At 31.1% G+C, this 14,452-nt stretch overlaps 1 protein-coding gene across 3 annotated transcripts; it reads left to right on the top strand.

Annotated features, from left to right (window-relative positions):
* Positions 1–1,197: 1,197 nt before the first annotated feature.
* LOC111711002 (uncharacterized) lies at positions 1,198–14,227 on the top strand. 3 transcript variants are annotated; one of them, XM_023485219.1, is made up of 16 exons: positions 1,198–1,307; positions 1,418–1,505; positions 2,326–2,358; positions 4,428–4,506; positions 5,486–5,612; positions 6,620–6,732; positions 7,151–7,215; positions 7,584–7,678; positions 9,531–9,635; positions 9,997–10,147; positions 10,236–10,302; positions 10,371–10,497; positions 10,777–10,880; positions 10,965–11,260; positions 11,484–11,550; positions 13,843–14,227. In XM_023485219.1, the coding sequence occupies exons 3-16, from the start codon at positions 2,339–2,341 to the stop codon at positions 13,957–13,959; spliced, it is 1,533 nt and encodes a 510-aa protein (XP_023340987.1). In that variant the 5' UTR covers positions 1,198–1,307; positions 1,418–1,505; positions 2,326–2,338; the 3' UTR covers positions 13,960–14,227. The 3 variants fall into 3 exon arrangements, with proteins under 3 accessions (XP_023340987.1, XP_023340985.1, XP_023340988.1); XM_023485217.1 differs by having other exon boundaries at positions 10,371–10,503; XM_023485220.1 differs by lacking the exon at positions 9,531–9,635 and having other exon boundaries at positions 10,371–10,503.
* Positions 14,228–14,452: the final 225 nt, after the last annotated feature.

Below are 14,452 nucleotides of genomic sequence, written 5' to 3'. Positions count from 1 at the left end.
TATAAGGATTAAAAAATTAAGAGTTTTTGGTAAAAAAAATTGGAGTTCATTTATGATGAAACCAACCAATAGATAAATAGATCATGAACACCCCTAGAGATAAATAAATAAAACATTTTTCTATTTATATCCTTTTCTAACGCTGCGAAAACTACGTTCACATTTCACCTCTTTATGACTAAATACTAACTAAAAAGTTAAAATGTGTTAAAAAGTTTTTCTTCTTCTTTAAATATAGAATTAAAAAAATATAAAATCATTGAAAAATAGGATCGGAATTGAACTAAATAGACTTTTATGACTTATTTTAGCTTGATAGACAAATCAGGTTTTTATAAAGACGAGTAGTTCAGGGTTAGATATTCTTTTCTCCTCCTTCTCCCCTGATATTCGTCCTACACTCTGGAATCAGTTCAGGAACAATATTCAATCAATCAGTTTAGAACAAGTCCCTCTGATCGTTAATAATTTCTATATAGTTTATGACTTGTATTGATTTACTAAAAACATTTTTAAGTCTAGTTCCAAATTGCTTTAATTTAAAAAAACGCGCCACACACGTAGCATTCTGATAATTAGTATTTGTGCCTAAGTATTTAAAATCGACATTTGTTCTGTTTAGCATTTTTATTTCTTAACAAACTATAGTGATATTTTTAATTTTAAAATACATAAAACAGTTTTATATTTAAAAATAGTACACCGTAAAAATGTCTCATTGGTATCAAATGAATCCTAAAGTTTTTCTCTAAACTACTGTACTTTCAGTTCAACTTCCATGTCTAAAGTTTTCTCTACACTACTGTACTTTCAGCTCAACTTCCATGTCTAAAGTTGATAAATATTGATAATTATTGATAAATATTGATAAATATTGATAAATATTGATAAATATTGATAAATATTGATAAATATTGATAAATATTGATAAATATTGATAAATATTGTTATCAATATTTTTCATGCTTAAGTTTGGTGGAAATTAGCAACACTTATTACCAAACTGTTCCCTATTTCTAATATTAAAACTGCAGAATGCAGATAGATAGAACACCTGAATCTTTACCAATTTGGAATAATTTAAAATCAGAAATTAGTTAATTTAATTTATTGTAGATTATTTCATAGAAGGTCATTGTAATTGCATTATACTTAACAAGATTTATAGAAATTCATTGTAACTGAGCTTTCATTTGCACGTGCTAATTAAATACGTTTTATCTTTATTTTAGTGCGAGTGTACAGTTCTAGTTCTAGGATTTCTGAATTCCAGGTTCAAGTATTAACTCCGAGTACTGAGTCAATAGGTATTTATATAACATAGTATGGTTCGAAATAATTCTAATATGACAAAAAAAAACTTGAATTAAACAAATAAAAATAAACAAATTAATTAATTCCTTGTTTTCAAATATAGCTGTTATTGTGCGAGATGATGGATTGTTATCTCCGGATACACTGGACCAGGACGGAGTTTTCTCGGGTTACTTCTACTCATTAAACAGGAATACTACTATTCAAGGTTTTACCAAGCATGAAAAGATACGTTAGCGGAGAATTATATGAGAAAAAAATAATGAAAAAAATACTGTATGTTACACTAAATAAGATTTCGAATATTTAATGAATGTGATACATAATAAAATACTAATATTGAATAAATAGGATACTAATTACTGAATAAATAGAATACTGAATTCTGAAAAAATAGGATAATAAATACTGAATGAATAGGATATTAAATACTGAATGAATAGGATATTACATACTGAATGAATAGAATATTAAATATTAAATGAATAGGATACTAAATACTGAATAAATAGAATAATAAATACTGAATGAATAGAATAATAAACTCTGAATGAATAGAATATTAAATACTGAATGGATAGAATACTAAATATTAAATGAATAGGATGCTAAATACTGAATGAATAGAATATTAAATACTGAATGAATAGAATATTAAATACTGAATGAATAGAACATTAAACTCTGAATGAATAGAATATTAGATACTGAATGAATAGAATATCAAATACTGAATGAATAGAATATTAAACTCTGAATTAATAGAATATTAGATACTGAATGAATAGAATACTAAATACTGAATGAATAGAATACTAAATACTAAATGAATAGAATATTAAACTCTGAATGGATAGAATATTAAACTTTGAATGAATAGGCGTATCGTAGAAATAAAATAATAAATTTTAAAAGAATAAGATGCTAAATATTGAATAAATGTACTACTTCTCTACTAATACTGAGTATTGAATGAAAAGGATGGACTAAGAATAGTATAATCTATACTAGGACGGGTTACTATATGCTCTGGAGGGAAGAAAGGTAATCAGGCAAAACTAATTCAAACCTTTCTACATCAAACTAATCCATACCTTTCCACATCAAACTAATTCAAAACCTTCTACATCAAACTAATCCAAACCTTTCTACATCAAACTAATCCATACCTTTCCACATCAAACTAATTCAAACCTTTCTACATCAAACTAATTCAAACCTTTCCACATCAAACTAATTCAAACCTTTCCACATCAAACTAATTCAAACCTTTTGACATTAAACTAATCCATACCTTTCCACCTCAAACTAATCCAAACCTTTCCACATCAAACTAATCCATACCTTTCCACATCAAACTTATCCAAACCAAATCAAATCAAGGAAATCCTGTCTAGTATTGTTTAATTAATCTCGTTCCGTAGTCTACTCTAGTTTAGTCTATTCTCGTTTGTATATTCTATTCTATTCCAGTTAAGTCAATTCTAAAGTTGTATGATGATCACAGTTTGTGTCTTCATGTCTGTTATGGAGCTAAAAAGGATAAGAATTTGATTTATGATGTTTTCAAGCAAAATCTCTCTTTCTCTTTCTCTCTCTGTCCCCCCCCCCCCCCCCTTACATAATTCAGACCCTGCCGGCCCGTCTCTTCCTTCCTTAATCCAGAGTCTTTCTCTTTCATCACGAACTTAAAAAAAATTGAGCCAGAGCTAGATCCTAACAAAGTTGCTATAATATTTCTTTAGGATTTGAAATCTCGAACTATAATTTTGACCGTTGGATCCTGATGTTTGGATATTTATTTTGCAGTGCTTTGCATTTTACATGTTTTTTTTTATGAAAAATTAAAGAAATAAAAAAATTCCATGAAAAAATAATTTTGAAAAATCTCCCCAGGGCTTGAGAGGAAGTCAAGTGTTACTAAGTGAAAATTTAAAATGTTTCTGGTGAAAGCTTGAGAAATTAAGGCTTTGTCACAATCTTGAATTTTCTATCCCTAAATCTTTGCAACCTGATGTTAAATACCTTAGATCAAATATTCTCAGTTTAAAATATTAAGATTTTACACCATCAGGTTTTTTTAACCATATATAGGGTAGAAAATTGGAGCTTGTGACTAAAAGCATTAATTCCTCTAGGTTTATCCCTATCAGACAGAAGAAACCTACAACAGAAAATTGCAGACTTGAAAAATCTAAACCTTATGAACAAGTTTTTTCTTCAAATATTTGTTTTCTAATTGCCCTACAGGGGGAGGTTCGGTCCCCCCGTCACCCATGTGATGAAAACCTCTAATTGGATTTAAACTTAATGCAAACTAAATTCCTACTTATCAATATTTTTCATGCTTAAGTTTGGTGGAAATTAGCAACACATATTACCAAACTAGAGAAAGGAATTGGGTCTTTGCCACAAATTAAATTGCCTAGTTCCTATATCTTTGCAACCTGGGTTTAAACTTAGTTAATTCAAAATTTTAAATATTTAAGGTTTACGACATTGGGTAGTAAAGATATAGGGATTAGATAATCAGATTTTGTGGCAGAAACTCAATTCCTTATTTTGGAAATACAAAATAATTTTATTAAAGATTATCACTAGAAAAATGTTCTCAAATGCGTTTCTACAGTCCAAAGTATACAGATGAATTAATCGCTTACCCTACTCTAACTTCACTTTTGCAATCACCTTGATCTTGTCTATTTAAAAAAAAATTGAAACATATTCAAGGTCGTATACAGGGGGGGGGGCAGTGCCTCCCCCCTAGACCTGTAAAGTAGCCCCCCCTCCTAGAACTCAAAACTATCACACATAGTTTTGCTAGTTTTGTTTGAAGGAGAGATAAAGTAGTACTTGCAAGGTAATTGGACTGTATGTACTATGTGTACCTTTAAAGTATCCAAGAAGCCAAATGTTTTCAATTTAAACTCCCCCTAGGAGCTCCTAGGATGGGGGGGGGGCAAAAAATAAAAAAATAAATTTTGCGCTTCGCTCATATTTGGCTGCCTCCTAGATTTATTTCTGTATACGCCCTTGATTACATATTTACATGAAAAAACCTTGGATTTTCTTTATTATTATTTGAGATTTTTAAGAATCAACATGATGTCTAGGATTGAGGTGGTTGGAAACCTAGGATACAGATATCTAACCTTATCTCCAGCTCTCTACGTCTCACAACCGTCTACACAGGTTAATTTTTATCTCAAATATGAAGAAATCATTAAGTAGAAATTCGTATTTAATTTTCTTTCAAAAAGCCAAATTTTCTCTAAAGGAATTGAGTCATTGCCACAACAACTGATTTTCTTTACAGATTCTGTTCGATCAAAAAGTCCAAGTTTTCAACATCAAAGGTTTATACCGTCAGGATGCAAACATATAGGGATTAGAACATTTGAGTTTGTGGCAACGACTCAATTCCTTTGTTTACAAAAGCCAATTCTTGCTTTAAGACAAGATTTGCCTACAGTAGTTGTTAAAAAAGCCATTTTTTCGTGAATTCTGGTTCCGAGATTTGTCTTTAATTTTGGTTTTAAAAGCCAATTGTTCTTTAATTCTAAAAAGGAATTGAGTCTTTGTCACAAACTATGATTTTCTAATCTCTATATCTTTGTAACCCAATGCCGTAGACCTTAGATATTTCAAACTATGAATTCTGTTAGATGAAAAAATCTAAGTTTGAAATATCAAAGGTTTACACTTTCAGGTAGCAAAAATATAGGTATTAGAAAATCAGAGTTTGTTACAAAGACTCAATTCCTTTCGAAGAGGATTTTAACCACAAATAAAATATGTTATATTATGCTCGTTTCTATAATTTAGTTTACCTTAGTTTACCTTAGTTTACCTTAGTTTACCTTAGTTTACCTTAGTTTACCTTAGTTTACGTTAGTTTAACCAAACTAAAAAGTTCTAAATTATTTTCTAGAAAACTAGGTTTTAAATTATTTGATGTATTGAATTTCAAGTGAGTTTAACAATCAAGATCAAAGTTAGATTTTTTATTGTTTTTTAAATCTTGACCGATGTAAAGCCAAACCTTGCGGTGTGTGATATCCTATAAATATTAGGGGTCATTCGGTTCAGCCGTTTCACTGATAGACAGAACTAAACCGAATTTATGTATGTATTGTGTAAGATCAAAGTTTCGATGAATGATAAATCTCAGGGAGTAGATCTGATACCTCCGGGACGTATTGTGGATCTAGCTCTGGTTAGTGTCTCAACTGTGCAGAACAATGTTAAAGTTTCTCTCCGCTTCACGGAACCAGGAGATGATAACTTTGATAATGGAGGTGAGCACAAACATTTTCTTACTATCTCAAAACATTCTTGGTAAAAACAGTTCCACGGTTAAGGAATTTAGAATATTTATTTATTTATTACACCAATAATATACTGTTTACGTTTTATACAGGTTCAGTAAATTATGATTTTAATCTTTAAACTTCGATCTATATATACCTATCATCTATAAGGATACTGTGCACGCTACAGTTGCAGCTGAATAATAAACAGGGTACCACAAAAAAACGCTTTTTAAGGTTCTACGTAACATTACCTCTCAATAAACCTCAAGTATGAGATTTAGTAAGAAAAATGAGTGAGTAATGACAGTTCAAAGTTGGTTAAAAATTGAAATCAAGAAAATATGATCAGTAAACGAAAAACTTCATTTAATCTATCTGTATATATACTTTTCTTGTCTGTTCGTTTGTTTGTTTGTATCTGGTAAACGGCTGAACCAATCCGGCCAAAATTGAAGTTAATCCTCTCTTGTTGGATATCTCTACTGGGTTCCAACCAATGAGAGTGCGGGAAAGTTAGATAATTGTTCTCTTATTTGTTGCTTGCAATATTTACCGGCTTCTGATTGGTTTAATTAAAGATTAACTTAATCTTTAGATTAACAAATTATTCAAAACTTCTCAATTTTTGTGCTACGTAGTACATACCTCTAATTGGTGTTAATCAAATATAAATGTGACGTAGATTTAAAAAAAATCAAAAATATAAAATTCGAACCATGATGAAAGCGCAATACTTAAAGAGCATTTTTTGGCCTACCCTGTATATATCTATGTACGTACACTGTAAAGTACCGCAGCTCTATATGTACATTGTAAAGTACCGCAGCTCTATATGTACACTGTACAGTACCGCAGCTCTATATGTACACTGTAAAGTACCGCAGCTCTATATGTACACTGTAGAGTACCGCAGCTCTATATGTACACTGTAAAGTACCGCAGCTCTATATGTACACTGTAAAGTACCGCAGCTCTATATGTACACTGTACAGTACCGCAGCTGTACTATATCCACTGTGGTGAGAGGAGGGAGAATATAAGCTATCAGCTCTGCTCAAGTATACGAGGACGGGTTCGCCTCCCTGCTACCCCTAGAAAATTCAAGGTTTGTTTTGCAATTTTTTTGATAACTTGCTAAAAGACCCGGCGTTGCCCGTGGAAAAAAGGAAAAAATCGATTTTTTGGCTTATGTCACCCCCAGGCTACCCATGAGTGTCGACAATAAATTTCAGCCCATTCGGTCCAGCCGTTTGGCCGGCTATAGGATACATATGTACAATTGTCTTGTTTTATTATGCAGACAACTAGAGGTTTTAAGTTCAAAAATATTTTGTTGAGACGAAAATGACGTCTTATCCCAGAAATTCAAAACTTAATCTTCTTACCATTCTTTTACTTCAATGATGACTACTTAAAGTAAAGTATAAACTACTCGTGCCTCTCTTAAGATCGCTTAGAATTACTTGACAGTCCCTTTAAGATTAGGAATTTAAAATTTTTATAATATTTCTTAATTTATTTAGATAATAACGCTAATAGTGAAGAATTTTGATGTTGAAGTTTATATTGGTATAACAGCGCAGGACAGGTTAGTTCTACATAACTAGACTTCAGAAGAAAAGGAATTAAAAGTAAAAGTATGATTCTTTTTTTTAATCATGTTTTGTTATAAAATTCAACAACCTTTAAATATATGGAGTTAAAGAAAACGAGTTGTTGCCAAAAACTCAAATTTTCTAATCCCTATATCTTTCAAACCAGATGGTTTACGCCTTTAAAATTTCTATTCTAGTTTATTTGATATGACCGAACTCATAGTTTACAATAACTAAAGTCTACGATACCAGGTTGCAAAGATATAGGGATTGTGGCAAAGTCACAGCTTGCTGGGATAAGGACCCAACTGTTCTATCTATATTAGGTTTGGAATATATTATTTGTAAAACCATGTGCTAGGTCTGGAAATATGGGAGAGATGTCAAATATTGTTGAAGTTTATATTTCTTCTTCAACAACAACTTCAACATCATCAACAACAATATCTACAACAGGTAAGATAATGGACTCAACAAATATAAAAAGGATGTGTTGAGTTGAGAGTTAGGGTTATCTATATTATTACAAGAAGTGTCTAATATATTTACTTCTAGCTGGAGTAACCGGCGGACATACAATCAGATGCATTTATTACAGTCAAAGATCACAAAGAATCATTCCCAGGAAGAATAGAATGTTAATTGATAAACTCAGCTAAATCAAACATTGGCTGGCAGAATTAGTAAACAGATCATCTCGGAAGCAGTTCTATCCATTAAAAACAAAACAAGATTAAACCAATGGATTAACACTAGTCAAGTTATCTACTGGTTAAAAAATCTTGAAAACAAAGTTTGATATAGTTGCATTTTATCCTACTATAACACAAAAATCGACTAATTTCACAGAACAACAATTTGAAATAATAAGGAACTGTAACAGGCATTCCTTTTTCTGGAGTATAGTCCTCGGATAAAGAAAAGCAATGAAAACTTTGATGTTACAATGGGCGCATATGATGGTGAACTGGAGAAGATCATTCCACAAGAGAATATTAGATTATATCGAGATGATGGGTTATGTGTTGTACAAGGATCAGAACCAGAGATTTGAACAAATTTCAAAGATTGTAAACTCAAGGTTACAATAGAGGGAAATGTTACAGAATCCTTGGAGGTTTATTTTGATCTAAAAAAAAGAAAGTTTTAAACCGTTTCCTGTTCCTGTTTACATCAATACCTAGTCAAATCATAAAAAAAACTCCCAAAAATGATTGAAGAAAGAGTTTCTAATTGATCATGTTCCAGAGAAGTTGTTAAAAATGAATGAAAACCCTATATGTATGCACTACATCAAGCAGGATATACGGAGAGACTTGAATTCAACCCATCTAATCAAAACAGTGATAAAAAGAAAACAAGATCAAGACAAATTATTTGGTTCAATCCTCCTTTTAGTGAAACAGTAAAGACAAAAGTAGCGGAAAAGTTCTTAAGTTTGATTGATAAACATTTTGGAAAAACAGAACTGAGAAAATACTTTAATAGATCAACGATTAAAGTATCAAATTCTTGTATGGACAAATATATGGAAGCAGTTCTTTCTGGACATAATAAGAAACTTCTGAGTAAAACCTTTAAATCAAATCAAGATAAAAATGTATAAGATTGCAATTGTCGTACTTGAACTAAGAAGTGTGTTCTGAATGAAAAATGTCTGAGTAAAGGCGTGATTTATAAAGCAGAAGTGATGTCAACAGGGATGACTGCAAGTTATATAGGTATAGCTGCACATTCGTTCAAGGAGAGATATGCTAATCACAAGTTATCCTTTAATAATCTTAAATATGAATATAATACTAGTTTTTCCAAGCATATATATGAAACCATTTACAATATCCTTGTCAATAGTTAGTAAAGCTAAACCCTATAATCCTACGGCAAAAACGTGGAAAAAACTTGTATACTGTTATCTGAAGATGTAAACCTATTAAATAAAAGAAGCGAAATAATGAAGAAGTGCAGGCACCGAGAGAAATTCCTAATTACAAGACCTGAGGAGGAGTTAACAAGAGAAGAACTTTATGAACTGTCATTTCAAGAAAAAAATTTAAGTAAAACAATCTCTATCATTTTAAATGTAAAACAATTTTTACCCTATTATTCTGTGAAATCCGTAAAATCATTGTAAAAAATGCTCCAACTGATGACTGGGTCAAACCTATGAAACATTTTGTCTTGGAAAATATATATTTAAACATCTACAGTGTATATTTAAAAAGTTGAATATATATATATATATATAACAGCTTTAACCTATAAATATAAAGCTCTGGATAGAGAGTTTATTTATGTAAATTGTGTATAGTAAGTCCACATGCGCCGGAAATGACGTCAACAGCTGTTATTTTGGCGACAACTTTTGGTAACATCAACGTCAGCTTTACTACTGAGAAACCGGTTTTACAGACAGGTTAACCCGCTAACCAGTGTTAACCAATCTAAATATATGATAGACATCCTGTCAGATTAACATTTTGTACCTTCATTAACAAATACACTGGTTGTTCATAATATTTCCTCGTGTGTCTAATTCACTAATTCTAATTCACTTACTTAATAAAAACTTCTAATTCTATTTTTAAACGGAGAGTAAGCGTCATTTTAGGTGACTCTTTAATCTTCATGTAAAGATGGCATTCCAGTTCAGGTCTTTATTATCACAACACAAACATACCAATCCGTTTACGTAGTAGAATTGTACTGTTTTCTGTGTCATTGTCCCCAGAGTTTATAAAGTTTTTGGCTTGAACTGAATTCTTGATTATTTCTAGTTATCCCTGATGAAATCACTGAATCTAAGGGATCTGAGGGAGTGAGTCTGGTTCTGTTCTGGTCTATAGTTGCTCCTCTCCTTGCTCTTCTCATTATTCTTCTGCTTTGCCTGCTTATATTCGTCTTCAGTTGGAACTATAGGAAGAAAAGGTTCGGTTTAACAACAGTTATGTTTCTTTTAAAGTAATTATTTAGGACAAGATGGAGGGAGGGGATGATAACACTTTGTTTTGTTTAGGGAGCGAAGGCTTTTATTGGAGGAGGATATGCGAACCTATAGGTTGCAGGATAACCCGGAGTTCCAGGTTCAAATCATTTAACTAGCTCTTGGTTTTTACAATGTTTTCCAGTTTTAGAAGAAATTTTTTTTTAGGTTTCTTGTAGTCCAGAGGCAGCTAAGAATGTAAGGTTCATTAAGAGATCGAGAACCAAGACGAACGGAAGTTTAAGAGATATTGAGAAACCTCTCTCAGATTCATCCTCACATTCAGATTCCGAAAGTAAAGGTTTAATCATCATAACTTTTCTAAAAATTCTTTTTCTAGATAAAAAGTGAAAAATTAATGAAATTTGAATTGTCTCGTGGTATCTTGGAGTCTACCAAAACCTAGAAATAACCCGGGACGTACCCAACAGACTCGTGATCTGAGTTAGACCAAAGAGAGAGAAATTTTTTTTTTTTTTTTGGGGGGGGGGGGGGGGGGGGGGGCGTCTGACCTCAAAATTTTTAAGTTTGCTTTTAGTCCCTTTAAAATATAAATTATATTCTGTTTCTGTAGAGAAGGCTAGGCGAAGAAGAAAGAAGAGAAAGGGATGTAAGACGGATATCCCTGATCCAGTTTATACAATCTCACAGACAATAAATCATATTAAGTTTGACCAGGTCATAAATTTAAATTATGGAATTTATTATCAAGTATCAAAACTATTTAGATAACAGTAATTAGCAAAATTGTTTTCTATTCAGGATAAGCGAGATGATCATTTCTATCCAAACTCCAGTTTAGAATCTAAGCCTGGAGCTTACAGATACAAGACTAGAACCAAGGGTTTAGCTCCTGGTCTATCTAAAGACCACAATCCTAAATATTTAAACAATAATCCTCCAGGACGGGTTGGACCTCCTGTATTACCCAAACCTTCGTATTATAATCCTAACTCAAGTTCAAGAGTTCCTCAAAATATACAGATAGTGGAACCTGTTGAAGATAATTATGGTAGTTCTCAACCCTCAAACTATTTATCCTATATAAACAACAACAGGTATAGTGTATACAATGTCTTATTATTTTATGTATATGAGAGGCATCTGCATATCAGGATTAGATTATATACTTGGGATTTAAATATTAAACTATGACTAGAGTATTAAACTATGGACTAGAATATTAAACTATGGACTAGAATATTAAACTATGGGCTAGAATGTTAAATTGCGGATCACAAATATTAAAATTAATAAAAACTAAACTAATTTATTTGTTAGATTACCTGCAATTTACAGTACTGAGTCCACAGTCAACTCAGAAATTATGAAAAATTATGAAAAGGAGGTAAAATATTAATTTTGAGCATAAATTTTTTTATACCAATAAATTAGGGTACAATGTCGTGTTGTGAGGTTTGGGGAGTTATATTCTATTATCACTAAGAAATTACAGGTCGGGTGTTTCTATAAAAACATATTTGATGCAAGTAACACAGTTTTTGAATCGATTTTTGTTTTTAGGAAATTAAAAATATTTCTTCAAAAATTGGTCTATGCAAATAAATATGTTCTATTGGTTTTATGAACATTTGAATGGCTTTTAGAGTTCAGGAAATCCTCTGATATGGTTAGTTATATTTGTCAAATAATTGATGCAAATTGCTCAAATTTGAAACGATTTACATTTTCGCGTCCAAATAAATTGCCACAAACTCTGTTTTCTTAATACCTATATCTTTGAAACCCAATGATGTAGACCTTAGATTTGTCAACCTATGAATTATGTTATGGCAAATAGTCAAGTCCTTTTCTTTGTTTTCTCACCCGAGCTATTGTTTAAATATCTTTTATTAAAAACCTCATAGGAAACTTCAAACGTGAATCAAAGGAATTGAGTATTTGCCACAAACTCTGATTTTTCTAATCTCTATATTTTTACAACACAATGTCGTAGAACTTGGATATTTCAAGTTATGAAATATGTTGGATAAAAAAAACCTAAGTTTAAAATATCCTAGGTTTGCACAATCAGGTTAAACAGATAAAGGAATTAGAAAATTTGAGTTTGTGGCAAAGACTCAATTCCTTTGCCACAAAACGATTTAAGGTTTTGGTTGAATCATTAAATCAAATAGATTATCAAGTACAATAGGTAGCAACAGAGAAATGAACCAATTATACATGACGTCACAAGTGTCAAATATAACAAGGCAAACGAAATTTTCTCACATTAGTTGACATGTTTTCCAAGATTAAATAAAAAAAGTATAAAAACAGAAAATAAAGAACACATAAAATGGCACTTATCTTACTGTAAGATACCATTTTTTTTCTAAAATTATCACTATTATTAATTATTTTTTCGAACACAAAAACTAACTTGACACTTGTGACGTCAGAACACAGCTGTACTGACTCACTGAGAGTGTACAAATTCTACGTTGTCATCTATTGTACTAGAATCTATTTGCATTTAATAAAATTTTTTGAATGTTTTTATATTATATTTTTATACTTTATATTATGTCCAAAATAAAATTCGGTACAAAATTGAGACTAACGGTATCAACTAAGGTTTACAGAGATCCTGAAAATAAAATCAAAGTATTTTCAAAGATACGAAATGTTTTTTTGGTAAAATTATCAAAATATGGAAATTGCTTGAAAATCCTAGAAATTTGTCTAGTTTATGATGTTTCCGTAGAAGTACTCTACACTGGTAATTTTAGAAATATTATAAATCAAACTTCTATTCGTATTCTCCATCTCCTTTTTTATTTCTACTTTTTTAAATAAATTTTTTTATCTGTTTACAAAAATTTAAACCAAAATTGTTATTTCCCTTTGGTAAAAGATAATACTTTCTATATTTCTTTCTATGTCTGTAACCCCTACAGAAGGGAAAGGAAAGCCACATTATTTCTGTTTCCGAGCCTTATTCTCATTGTTTTCTCATCCGAGCCACTTTTTTCATATATCTGTTTAAAAACAAGTTTGTTTTCAATCTTATTGGGTGAAACTTAGACCTAAGTATTGATTAACTTACAAGAACAAATAAAACAGAATTCAATAATTCATTTAACCTCTAATGAGTAACGAGACAAAATAAAAAAAAGAGATTATCGCGAGTATTTGGTATTATGAAACGGATAAAATGTTTGAAGTGGCTCGGGTGAGAAAGTGAGTATAAATGTGGCTCAGATACGGAAATAATTGGGGGATTCCTTCCACTCTCCCCTGTGTAATATTGAATAAAATATTATTATGAGTTTAATTAATCCTCGGGACTAATCTCCTGGGAAAACTGTCCAGGTTCAAGAATATACTGGAAGTAAGAATATAAAAGAAACCAGAAAACATGTTCTCTTCCGCGTAATGGTTGTTATAATATTCTATCAAATATTTAGTTTTTTATAGTATTAGAATAACGAGGTAGAAATCCCCCAACTTATCTCTTTACTTTAGGTATTGTTTAACAAAACTAAATATAGTTCTTTTTTAATTAAAAGTATATATAATCATTTTTTCATGATTTTATTTGTCAGAAAATTGCTGTAATCCTGGGATTAAATTTTAACAAATCTGTTGTTCTGTTGAAACAGAACATTTTTCCTAAAAAAAGATATTTTTATTTCAGTTTGAACCCCGTTCTGAGAAGAGGAAACCCTTCAATTATATTGTCCAGAGTGAGGAACTGTCTCTTAATAAACCTTCAAACAAGAAAAATTCTAAGAATTTTGTATCTTTCGTCTGATTCCTGCGGAATTATGTATTTCTACTGATATTTACTTTTTACTTATAAAAGGGACTGTAAGCGTTATTCCAAGTAAACCTCCATTAACAGAGGTGCATGTCCGATTAAAGCTTTATCGAAGAAAACTGAGTTAGATGTCAATTGATTTGTTTATTTAAATTTCTTGTTTCTCTGCCAAATGAACTTGCTTATTTCTTGCTTCAGAAACAATAGAGAAATTATCTGAACTAAACAATATTCAAGGTTGAAAAATGACGATATATTTCACATTGTTGATCAGATTAAGGTTTCAATGGTACTGTTGTGAATTGGACGTACCCCTCGTTAATGGAGGGTCATTTAGAATTACATCGACAGTCTGTTTTTAAACTTTTTATGTTTTTTATCCCCCTGCTACCCCCTCCATCCCTCACCATTCTTCCCCCTTTCTCCTCATTCCTTCCTCTCCCTTCTTCCCTCTCCATCCCTCCTCCATATATCCCCACCCCCTCCA

The sequence above is a fragment of the Eurytemora carolleeae genome, unplaced genomic scaffold, assembly GCF_000591075.1.
Source record: "Eurytemora carolleeae unplaced genomic scaffold, Eaff_2.0 scaffold610, whole genome shotgun sequence".
NCBI classification, from domain to species: Eukaryota; Metazoa; Arthropoda; class Copepoda; order Calanoida; family Temoridae; genus Eurytemora; species Eurytemora carolleeae.
Note: the sequence above shows the minus strand (reverse complement) of the source record. Positions and strands in the feature narration are given on the sequence as shown.

Coding starts and splice junctions, on each gene's coding strand:
- LOC111711002 (XM_023485217.1), top strand. CDS start 2,339: ATGCTCTGGAGGGAAGAAAG. Junction 5,613..6,619: donor TGATAACTTTGATAATGGAG/GTGAGCACAAAC, acceptor TACACTGTACAG/TACCGCAGCTGTACTATATC. Junction 6,733..7,150: donor CTACCCCTAGAAAATTCAAG/GTTTGTTTTGCA, acceptor TAATTTATTTAG/ATAATAACGCTAATAGTGAA.